The 12,659-nt window shown below is 40.0% G+C and overlaps 1 protein-coding gene across 2 annotated transcripts in view; it reads right to left on the bottom strand.

Annotated features, from left to right (window-relative positions):
* The window catches only part of PCSK5 (proprotein convertase subtilisin/kexin type 5), a 246,494-nt gene that overhangs the window by 194,222 nt on the left and 39,613 nt on the right, over positions 1 to 12,659 (bottom strand). For both annotated transcript variants that reach the window (XM_040580316.1, XM_040580315.1), the window contains exon 3: positions 2,951 to 3,064. In XM_040580316.1, coding sequence (XP_040436250.1) covers positions 2,951 to 3,064 — 114 coding nt within the window. The remainder of the gene's footprint in view (positions 1 to 2,950; positions 3,065 to 12,659) is intronic.

Below are 12,659 nucleotides of genomic sequence, written 5' to 3'. Positions count from 1 at the left end.
TTCCCAGAGGGTCTGCAAGTGAGGACTTTGCCACAGGTATAGAAATGACAATATCCTGAAAGTTGTACAAGACAAATAAAGTCCATTTGCTGCCCTGAAGTGCTTTCTCTGATAGACTGGCAGTTGTGGGGCAGATGTGAAGCAGTGTGGCTAGGCAACACAACTGATTTATAAATACCGTCCCCAATACAATGAGAGGCAACTGCTATAAGCATTTATTATCAGATAAAAAAACACGCCACTAATCTAGTTCCACCAAAAAGCTATGATAGCACTAAAAACCTTGTAAATAAATCTAGGAGCACAAAAGAAAAACTACATAAGGTAACCTAGATGATATATCACAGAATCCTAGAGTATCTCAAGTTGGAAGGGATCCATAAGAACCACTGGATCCTCGCAGGGTGTATAGTGCGTTTTTGCTTGACTGCTGTTATTGTCTTGAAATTTGGCCTCCCTTTTCTTAGTCTAACAGAGATGAAAGTCTGTAGCAATTACAGCACACTACCTAAAGATAAATCACTGTTATTTTCTAGTTTTGATTAAAAATGCTGAAATACAATTTTTTAAAAATGAGAACTGACAGGACACAGTATCATGATCTACTGTCATTTATTGGAATCTGTCTGTCACTTTATGCACATGGTTATAGGATAGTCAGACTGAATAAACATACATATTAGAGTAGACAGACAAGTATACACCTTTCAGTAAACTGGGAAAAAGACCTACCATAATCTCATGACCCAAAATAATACAGCTTTCACAAACAATCGTAAAGAATGGCATGTGGATAAAAGCTGTTTTCAAAGTGGACAATGAACTGCTAAAAAAGCCTCTTAGCTACATCAACCCAATACTGCGATTCAAGAAAAATGAAATAGATTTCTGCTGTATGAGGAGAGTTACTGCCTGAAAGATATAGACCTCTAATTGCTCAGAAAGACTAATACGGAACAATTTTTCCATCAGAAAAGAAGAGTTAGTAGTACGACTCTTTAATAAAAATAAGAGGAATTTATAAGTAGAGTTATAATTAACCTCTAATTAAAACACAAGAACATAGGAAACAGAATAGCAGATCTACTAGACTTTCTGACTGACAACATGCTCGTGTGATGTATCCACGAAGATACGGGCTTCTGACTGAGTTTACTAACAGCAACTGTTTACTGTTAGTTACAAATTAGCTATGACTTCTTTTGTTTTTCAGTGTCTACAGCAATGAACTACAGGCCAAAATTAAATTAATAAAAACTTAAAAATATTTTTAAAGTTGTGTTAGGACAACCTTGTTCATTTATCTGAAATAATAAAACAATTCTCTGAAAGTAAAAAAAATAAATCTGAAAAGACAGTATCTACTTACAGGAAAATTACGTTACATATTATTGCCAGAAAAGCATATTCTCCTCCCTGTCTGATGCAATTCAATCTATCAAGTCATAAAATCTTCTCAGTGTCTTACTGTCAGCAACATAGGTGATGGAGGTAGTGAGAAAATAACATGTAGGGATTTAGAGCTACATCAACAGGACAGTAGAAAAAGAGAGCAAGTCTTTTATCAGCAAAAATGGAGACGTCAGCTGGAGTCAACTGCCTACTAAATACAACTTTTCATTGTACTGGTGGATGTAAAGCTGGACGTGAGCCGGCAACGTGCACCTCACAGCCCAGAAAGCCAACTGTATCCTGGGCTGCATCAAAAGAAAAGCGGCAGTATGCTGAGGGAGGTGATTCTGCCCCTCTGCTGTACTCTCATGACACCCCACCTGGAGTGCTGTATCCAGCTCTGGAGCCCTCAGTGCAGGAAAGACATGGACCTATTGGAACACATCCAGAGGAGGGCCACAGAAATGATTGGAGGGATAGAGATGGAACACTTCTCCTATGAGGAAAGGCTGAGAGAATTGGGGTCATTCAGCCTGAAGAGAAGGCTCCTGGGAGACCTTATTTGTGGCCTTTCAATACTTCAAGTGGGCTTCTAAGAAAGATGGGGACAGACTTCTATTAGGGCCTGTTGTGACAGGGCAAGGGATAACAGTTTAAACTAAAAGAAGGTAGATTCAGACTAGGTATAAGGAAGACATTTCTTACTATGAGGGTGGTGAGACACTGGAAAAGATTGCCCAGAGGGCCAAAGGAGTGGTAGATGCCACATCCCTGGAATTGTTTAAGGCCAGTTTGGATGGTGCTCTGAGCAACATGATGTAGCTGAAGATGTCACTTGCAGGAGGACTGGATTTGACCTTTAAAGGTCCCTTCCAACCCAAACCATTCTATGATTCTATGATTCTATGACTTGCACCTTCCTAGGCAAAATGAGGGTATTTTAAAAAAACTGTAAATACAGAAGTTCCACTTCAAGCTTTAACTGTGACTATCAGGGAAAAAAAAACAACCAAAAAACAACAAAAAAAACCACTCTCCTTGGAAAACATGCAGCTCATGTCAGACACAGCACAAGCAACCCATTTATTTCAACAATACAATTGTTAATTAATAAAAACAGTGTAATTATAACACTGAGAAGTCAGTGTTTTGTGGTTCTTCTGTTTCAGAACATGAGACATTTATATCACACGCATACTATACCATGTTGGAGACAGAGAACTAGGCACACTGAAAACAAGTGGTTTCAATGCTCTCACAGAGTATGGCTAAGTTTCTTCCATTCTCCTTGGTGAAAGTTTATCCTCTAATAAGTAATTCCCAAGACATCCTGCAATAGGAAGCATTCATGAATGAATGCATTAATAAATGTTTTCTATTGCAGGTCCCACTGGGAATTCTTTATAACTCTTGTAACGAGTTTCCAGACCTTCTTTAGTTACATAAAAACCCCAAAATTTGCTTTTTCTGAACATACTATTTTGCCTTTTTTCAAAATATCACAGCACACAACTAAATGCTAGCATGAAACAGGGCCAATGACCCTGTATGTACTTACCATGTACCACATGCTTGGCCACTTGGGATCATTGAAATAAGTGGACTGGGTACCACCAGGTTTATAATCCCTCTTTATCCTTCTTTTAACCACCTGCTGTTGTATCCACTCCACCTGCCAACCAGGAAAACATATGGAAAGTGTTAAGGTTCCGTGGAGATTATCAAGAAATGTGTGAAATCTTGGGAAGTTTCCCATTACTGTAGTCCAAGACATATTTCATGTTAAAGAGTTCATTTTGGCAGTTGGAACACACAGCTCACCTTGGCATACTGTTCACTAAGGAATACATCCAATTTAGTTAGTGTTACAAATCTCCCTGAACAACTACTTAAATCCCCTGCTAGAAGGACTTCATTGACTATCATCTTTTGATCATTATTATTTTATTATTTTTTGTTATTAGACTAGCTCCTTTCAAATTTATAATCCAGTTACTTTTACAAGATATAACAGTATATTACAATGATAAATTAATTAAATTTCTCACAGGGTGAGGGATTTTTTTGTTTTTGTTCTTTAATTGTTATTGAAGTCTGTTCCTGAAAACAAAAACAGTCAGAAAATTATTCAAACTTTTTGCTAAACCAATATCTAAATCACCTTCACCGCCTGGAATGAGAAAACCAAAATTAAACTGTATTCTTATCAAAGTGACTCTTCATTAAGACTGTCTCAGACAGGAACTCTGAAACTTTATAGTATATTCTCCCTCAGGAGAAACAGCTGGGTACCGAGCAACAGGTCAAATTACAACAACAACAAGAAGAGCCTGAAACAGGAAAAGAAATATAATGGTTAAAAATGTAATTCAGAAAGTTATATCCCTGTCTGCCTTATACCTCTTCAAAGATTCATGACAGATCTAGAAAGGGCGACACCAGAAGTGACGACAAGGTTAGAGCAGACAGGATTCTGCCATTATTTCTGCATTAGCTATTCTAAATGGGAGTTAGTTTCTATAAATGTAAATAATATAAACTATCCACACAGAAACTCAAGTTATGTTTACACACATCTAGCTTCCTGACTGCCTATATTTCTGCTGAATTGTTTCACAGGATCTAACTATAAAAATCCAATTCACCTCTCTCCGAGACAGCCATTTGCTAGTAGCAGCCAACTCTGTACCTTTTATTTGTGCTGTTTATGAATATCCATGTACGCACAGGAACATACAAATGTATAAAAAATGTTTACTTTCAGCTCATATATGTATTTGTCACTTGTCAGAGATGGTGTTAATGTTTCCCCTGAGCAGGATAATCTCTCTACTATGCATCCACAACTCAGCTTCAAATCCTTATACAGAGGTCCATTTACCTTAACAGAAATTCTGCTTCAGATCCACACCACGCCTGCCTCCACCACCTCTATTATACCACTCTGGCCTCTACTTGGTCAGGTGAAAATACAGGAAGACATCCCTGAATTTGCCATGAAAGGATTCCCAGGACATTCTTTACCAAGATTGGCAAGGCTTCATTGTTTTCTCTAAAAAGAAGAAATGAATTTTTCCTCTTCCCAAGCTCTTCCCAAGAACTTCAGGGTCAAGAGTATTCTTCGAGAGGAGAAAATATACAGCCCATTTCTCTGTTAAATGTTCTAGGAACAATCATAGATCTCTTTCTGCTACTGAGAGAATTGAGAAATTTAATAGTGTGCCTTTCTGTGCTTCCCTTTCAGCTCAGGCTGAAATCCATCTTGGTGGATGCCCTCTCAAAGAGCCGAGAGCTCTCTGTCCCCTTCAGACATTACAGGATCCAGAGGTCCCTTCAGCAGTAGCAGACAGCTGGTCAGTCTTAGGTGCCATTTGATGTAACAAAGTCTGGAGGCCTGTAAGATGCACAGAGCATGTCTGGGCAAAGGCCAGAGGAGGGAGAGCCAAAAGACTCTGGTAAGCACTAAGCCTTACAGCTGCTTTAGAGTGGGATCAACAACCCTCTTGACTAGACCTCTGCTCCATGAAAACAGGCTGATTTAGAACCAACTTATAAGGAACTAGGGTTCATTGTCACTTGCTACTAATCCGTGCCTTCTTTTGCAGACCCTCACAACAGAAGCTTATTTATCTTTATTTTCTTTCCTTGCAGGTAGCCCAGACCTCCCAACATATCTGAAGCCAACTGAGAGGCATCCTGTGTATCATTTGATCCCTGACTCCACAGCTGCCTGGATTGTCGCAGATCATGGACCGAGATCTTCTTCTATTACTAGTATTTAGCAACCAATAACAAAAAACCTTCAACAGGTCTCAATAAGCAATCATGGTTTTCAGTTTATATAGATCATCTTCCAAGCCTTATGAGATGTCGCTCTCAGTGCCTGAAACATTTACAACTAAGTGAGAGGTCTCAAACTTCTATGCTGAAAGAGTATTTACTGTCGTCTTGACTCATCCTCAGCTGTAGGAGTGTTAACCATGTTAAGAAAGTTGTTTAAGTCAATAAATTTCAACACTGCCTAGGCCAAGAGCACACAGAGCACACCTTGCCATGCATGGTAACTCATTACAAAAACTCATCCCTATCTTGAGTCTGCAGGGAGGAGTTACAAATGCCTACCACCAACACAATCTGAGGATCTGATAGTGTTGTCAAAGGGCCAACAAAGGAAAAACAATGAGATAGACTCAGCAGAAGAGGATTAAACTTTCTACCACTACAATTTCTGATTTGGATACATAAACATTAATGAAGGAAGGTACAACACTACTATTGCCTTGAGGAGCTGCAAATCAGAGACTCAGGGCATCTTGTAATTAGGAACTCCTGTACATCAAGGCTGCTATAAAAGCTACCATTAGCAAATGTGAGAAGTTTTTGAAAAATGCCTTTCTTTTGTAAATGGAGCCAGGCAAGTGTAAAGTATTCCAGGAGCCTGTGCAACACACAAGTTTGAACTTCAACCACCTAATATCATTTAAATGAAAGGGTTTTTCCTGAAAAGAAAAATTGCTAAATCCTTACTATTCACTGTGAAAATATGTTGCCTCCATTTATTTACTGCCTATTCAGCCGCAGTTATCTGCTGACCATTAAAAAGGTTGGAACATAAAGGCAGCATAGTACTTGTGGAGACTGATACATGCATATATTGATGCCTTAAAAAAAATGCCCAATTAATTCATTTTCTATTTCCTTTATTCCAGACATTATCAAGAACACTTATCAGGCAGTTATTTAGCCCGGGCAATCATAAACGCTGTGTCATTGCACAATTCCAGTTTATTGGAAAAATAATTGAACACATAATAGTAGATGGTTAGCTTTTAGTAAGGTATAGATAAATATTTTTCTGTATCTTATCTAGTCTCTTTTTTTAAAAAAAAAAAGTGACTGTAGTTCAGATTAAGAGTCTGTTGCAGGGCCTGCCCTTTTTACATGCTGGATGTTGCCCATAATTCCCATTTCCTCACCTCCTAGCAAAGTGTGGGAAAACATACGAAAAAGTAATTTTACATGAGGGCTGTGCAGCTTGCGTGATCAGATCCAAAGCCAGAAAAAAGAAATCTAACCTCTTGTCTTCCCATGAGACCTAATGACAATTCTATGTATGCACAAAATTACTGTAAGTGAAAGGGCCATTTGATTTCATACAAATACAGAGGGGAATAAATGGCATGTTAGCCTAAGTATTCATATGGGAAGATAGTGCAGACAGCTCTCTAATGATGGAATGGAATAGAATGGAATAGGATCGAATATTCCAGTTGGAAGGGACCTAGAACGATCATCTAGTCCAACTATCTGAACAATTCTGGGCTGACCAAAAGTTAAAGTATATTAAAGGCATTGTCCAAATGCCTATTAAACACTTGCAGACTTGGGGCCACCTGTCTAGGAAACTTGTTCCAGTGTTTGACAACCCTCTGGGTAAAGAAATGATTCCTAATGTCCAGCCTAAACTTTACCTGGTGCACTATTGAGTCATTCCCATGTGTCCTATCGCTGGATCCCAGGGAGAAGAGACCAGCACCACCCTCTCCACCTCCCCTCCTTTTCTCCAAACTAGACAAACCTGGTGTAAAACATTAGGACCCACTTTGAGCACTACAGATACCCGCACCAGTGAAAGGGGGAAGTCAAAATGGCCATTCCCAGTCAGTGACTGTGCACGTTATGAGGGAGACAGTGCAAGATACTAAACAGAGTAATCTAAAACACCACAACATGCCTGATCGCAGTCCTGATTATAGCCTTGTCTGGAAGACTATTAGCAGACACCTTATGTTGAGATCTGCTTACTAACTGTTTTTGTTCTGAGGACGTACTGTTACAGCCATCTAAAATACAATTAAAAACATAGGCAGACAACGTTCTCATCTGAGTTGTCAGTGTATAAAATTTGGTTTACAGAAAATATAATTGATATAAAAGCAGAATAGCTCACTCCACTGAACCACAGGGGTTAGGTTTTTTCTGTATTAAGTGAACAGATAAACTCGCCAGTTTAAATGAAATTGTGCAATCACTGGGTTATATTAATGAACACATGGTCAAGACTCAGCAGTTATTTTAGTATTCTGACATGTATTTGAGTATTTTATGGGTATTCATCCACATGCCACTGTCAAATGCCTGTTATATCTTGGGCTTGTTTGATTTTGTATGAAAAGAGCTCATTCGTATAAAAATATTTTCTTTCAAAAAGTGTCCACACTTTCTAACCTGAAGGCCTTGAAGGAAAATCTCTGGAGTAATTGATTATACAGATTCCCATTTCTTGCCAAAAGGAGACTCTATGCAAACAATGAGGTGCATTTTAACATTTCCATAAAGTCACACTTACTGAGGGGGAACAGTGCCCTTTTTCCCATTGACTTCAGCTTCAAAAGTTCCATTTCCTGAAAGTCTAGAAATCAAAGCCAAGCCAGATTGGAGACCAAACTAAAAAAAAAAATTAAAAAATCACCATTTCCAGCCTTGTCACTTCAGCACTCATGGGGCTGTTCTGTGCACGATGCAGCTTTTCTTTACAGACATGCATAGAACAGTGCTGTCGCATAAAAGGTGCTCTGAGCTAATTCAAACACTCTCTTTAAGTACTAAAAATTATAATGTAATGCTAGGTCTGTGTGAAACAAAACTAATTTCTACGATTTTCACTCTCATTCATTCAATAGAATTATTGGCAAAGGAGCCCCATGTAAGTATGCTGGAGCAAGACTTCCTCCAGTGTAATAAAACTGTGAAAAAAAGATTTGAAAAATGGAAAAAAAAAATAACATGCTGAAAAAAATAATCTACCAATTTTTAAAAGCGGTGTGGTTTTTAACATACAAACATTACACTCTTGTGAAAGAGTACTTTTTCAAATCTATCGTGAGAGTGTTTGCTTGAATAAATATTTTCAAATTGACTAAAAACGTGTCAAGTTCAGTATGTGAAAATGCCATTACAATAAAGCAGAAGTTACAGGCAAGCTGGCATGTAATCCTTTCCATTTTGAGGAAAATATGCATGGGGGAAAAAACCACCCTAACTTTGAAGTAGGTTATACATTTCATACCAGAATCTATGATTTTTATATTGCACAATTAAACATGAAGATGTAGGTCTTCAGTCTGTGAAGAAGAGTTGCTGAAGGTGCCACTCCCAAATGTAATCATGGCTTTATCCCTTGTCCTGCTGTCATTCACCTCAATCTGTCCTACACTTGTAAGAAGAACTTAGAAATTCCTGCTCAGATAACAAGAAAGCAGGTGCCATGGGAACACTATAGATTTAAGAGAAACAGGGAGAGAGAAAACTCAAGACAGGGGACGTGGAAAGTATCACCAAGCAAGGAGCAAATCTCTACAGAGCCAGGACAGACCAGCAGAAGAGGGAACATTACACACGTCAGTGGGAAGTTGGCACTGGACAGCATTGCAGCATCCTGGGCGAGCATCCTCCTTCCCCATGGGGTCGATCTCATGCTGCATCTGGCACACATAATTCTTCATTTGCCTGAAGACCCTCACCACTCACATACATATGAATTATAAAAGGACGGGAAAAGGACGGGAGTAGGGCTGCCACTCTCAGAGACAGAACATGAGACTGTGATTGGCCCAGATTGGCCATAGGAGAAAGACTGTTCTAGTTTCTACTCTAGAGGGAAGGGATGCCATCCAGAGGGACCTTGACAGGCTAGAGGGGTGAGCCCATGTGAACAGCATGAAGATCAACAAGGCCAAGTGTAAGGTCCTGCACCTGGGTCTGAGCAATCCCAAATACAAATACAGGCTAGGCAATGAGTGGGTTAAAAGCAGCCCTGTGGGGAAGGACTCAGGAGTATTGGTGGGTGCAAAATTGAATATGAGCACGCAATGTGCACTCACAGCCCAGAAAGACAACTGTATCCTGGGCTGCCTCAAAAGAAGTGTGGCTACAAAGTTGAGGGAGGGGATTCTGCCCCTCTGTTCTGCTCCTGTGAGACCCCACCTGGAGTACTGCATCCAGCTCTGTGGTCCCCAGCATGACAAAGACATAGACCTGCTTGACCAGGTCTAGAGGAGGGCCACAAAGATGATCAGGGGCCTGCAGCACCTCTCCTGTGAAGACAGGCTGACAAGAATTGGGTTTGTTCAGCCTGGAGAAAGCTCCATGCAGACCTTATAGTGGCCTTCCAGTACCTAAAGGGAGCCTACAAGAAAGATGGGGAAGGACTCTTTATCAGGGAGTGTAGTGACAGGACCAGGGGTAATGGTTTTAAACTGAAAGAGAGCAGACTTAGATTAGATGTTGGAAACAAATTCTTCACTGTGAGGGTGGTGAGACACTGGAACAGGCTGCCCAGAGAAGCTGTGGATGCCCCATCCCTGGCAGTGTTGATGGCCAGGTTGGATGGGGCATTGAGCAACCTGGTCGAGTGGAAGGTGTCCCTGCCCATGGCAGGGGACTTGGAACTAGATGATCTTTAAGGTCCCTTGCAGCTCAAACCATTCTATGAATCTATGCTTCTAACAAAAACCATACGTACCCTAGTTGTCCCATCATGAAATCTTCTGTGACCCAAGATCTACTTAAGCATATCATTTGACAACACTCTTTTTACATTTCATGTTGTAACAAAAACAAAAAGTCAATAAATTTATGATTGAAGTGTGCAGGAGGATATAGTAATATCCGAGGGCTATATCCTGGTTACTGAACAACCGAGACCGAAGCCATTACTCAGGCATGCAGGAGGGGTGACTAAGACTATTGGCACATCTCCTGCTATCCATGTGCAGAATCACGGAAGTGAGACCCCCAAAGCTGGACTGTTCAGCTTAAGAAGAATTTTGTGGGTTTTTAAAATTATAATTAAACATCAAGCTATTTTCCTGACCTAACAGTATTCTCTGAGTCATAGTAGCAGCAGCCAGTTTGCACCACAAAAATAAATGAAGACAGTTGGGTAAAGTAGCTGTTGACACAGGTCAAGAGCATGGAAAATTATTGCAGATAGCATTTTACGAACTGTAGGGGTCTAAAGTTGGATAAAAAGTCAATGAATTCAGCAGTGCTACGTGATGCATTTGTGCTGAATGACGAAGTGCTTCTTCAGCAAGGGTCAATGACAATCCACAATCAAAGCAGTTGTCTTAATTATGCCACACATTCTGAAAAAAGCAAGATAAAAAAAGACACAGATGTTAGGACAGGCTGGGGAGAGAAAAGCAGAGGAGGAAAGAAGACAGCAGAGAATGCTTGAAATTACCACTTAAGCCCCAAGAAACACATCTTGCACAACAGCAGGGCAAGCTACCACAGTCTCACCAGTGGAACAAAGCTGAAATTCAGCGCACATTTTTCCATCTCATAGCCACAGAAAAGCCAGTCAGTGGTCTCCACCCACTTTGCTACATACAGATAATGTATGTAGCACTATAGCCATACTTACACATCCATAAGGTACAATGATCCACAGCTGCGCATTTTAATGTATTTGAAACACCCTTTGCCTTTCCACTATACCTTTCCCATGCCCAGAGCTCTTCACAAATATCAACACGTATCAGCCTACAACTATACATGGCCTCAAACTCTTCTTCCTGCTTTAGAAGCAAGACAGTTGCAATAAGTTGGGAAGAGAAAAGGGCACAGCCCGGGTAGAAGTGAAGATGCACAGTCTCTGTCCCAAGGCAGTTTATTAGCAGCGAGAGCTACTCAAAGAACAAGAATCACACTGAAATTCTGGAGAAGCTCAGCATGTCTGCTGCTGGCCAGGACTCATGTCCCACTGGAAAAGTAGGGAACAACAAAAGGCAAAAAGACTCACATTTTCTCTCCCTGGGGAAGTGTCAGCAGGTTTGCTATTCATAGGTGCGACTGTAGCAACTGCTGAGTGAACGTGGCCATGGCCTCTGCCCAGCCACCCCTCTTGTGCACTGTACCACAGCAGACCACAGAGCAGTTCAAAATTACAGGATGAAAATCACACAGCAGCTTTGTGGCAGAGCTGAGAACAAGTTCCAGGGGGCCTGGGTTCCTGCCTGGTCACTTCCAGCAGCATCAGCTCCAGCTGTCATAAGCAAAGTGTGTCTCAAGCAACTGGGGAATTTCCCCTTAGATCTGAAGTGCCCTAACCAGCTCAGATGCTCTGGGTCAGTCTCTGAAATAATTCAGACTTGGAAAAGTGAGGAAAAATCTTTATTACACCAGCTTAAAAGCAATACTTCTGTTTATATAAGATAATTAATCATTTATAGCCACATGCCATACAACTTGCCTCCCAACAACTCAAGAGTTATAAGGCAACACACTTTAAAAAAAGACCATCTCTAACTGATAGCTCTGCTTACACCATTACATATGACATTAGGATATCTAGCCTTCGGACTGCATAATCATCTAGAATTTCAATACTCCATGAGGATCTGTATTAATATCACTCTGAACATAAACTGATATGTCATAACTCCATCTAACTTAGGCCTAGAATTGAATCTTCTTAAAAACTGAAAGGCTGGTGCTAAATCCAGTATCTACTAGGGGATAAAACTTTAAGCTCTCTAAACTTAATTAGCTTTGGAGTCTAACATCTGGCAGTTGAAATATCTTGGGTTCTATGTTTGTATTACTGTAGCAATGATGATATATAACAAATAAACCTGTAGAAATTTCTTACATATTCTTTTTCTTTCCTTAGGCTAGTCATACAACTCTTGTCATAAATCATTTAAGTCCTTCAGACATCTGCACGTGCTAATTTAAGATGGCCTTAAATCATTTACTAAATGACTTCTCAGGAAGGCAGGTCTCTGCCATGGAGTCAAATTCAAATGTCAAAAATACCAGTGTAATTGTAAAGGTGTTGATTCAGTCAAGGGTTTGCCACGGATTCTATTGGTGTAGATATCCACAGCAGTTCAGCAAATCCACTGAGAACTAGTGAGACAGTAAAAGTATTCCATAATTAAGTGTTACATTATATTATATTCAACAGTGGTATATTGGTCTTGCCAAAACAAATACTTCTCCTGAGTAGCCTATTCACTGATCAAAACCCCCTTGAAACTGTCATCATATGTTATTGTTGCTCTCTACAGAAGAAGAAACTACCATCTACTACTCGGTATATTTCCAGGACTTTTGTTTAATGATGCTTTGCCAACAAGGAAACTTTACATAAATCCGCCATGGAAAAATTCAGTCACAAAGCATATACTAAATATGAAATCAAGCAGTTTTCTGATCAGAGTACTTTAAGCCACAGGGAAAGTTGATCCCGTCTGAGG

This window comes from Falco naumanni, chromosome Z (assembly GCF_017639655.2).
Source record: "Falco naumanni isolate bFalNau1 chromosome Z, bFalNau1.pat, whole genome shotgun sequence".
NCBI classification, from domain to species: Eukaryota; Metazoa; Chordata; class Aves; order Falconiformes; family Falconidae; genus Falco; species Falco naumanni.
The sequence above is the reverse complement of the archived record's forward strand: the minus strand, read 5'-3'. Positions and strand labels throughout refer to the sequence as shown.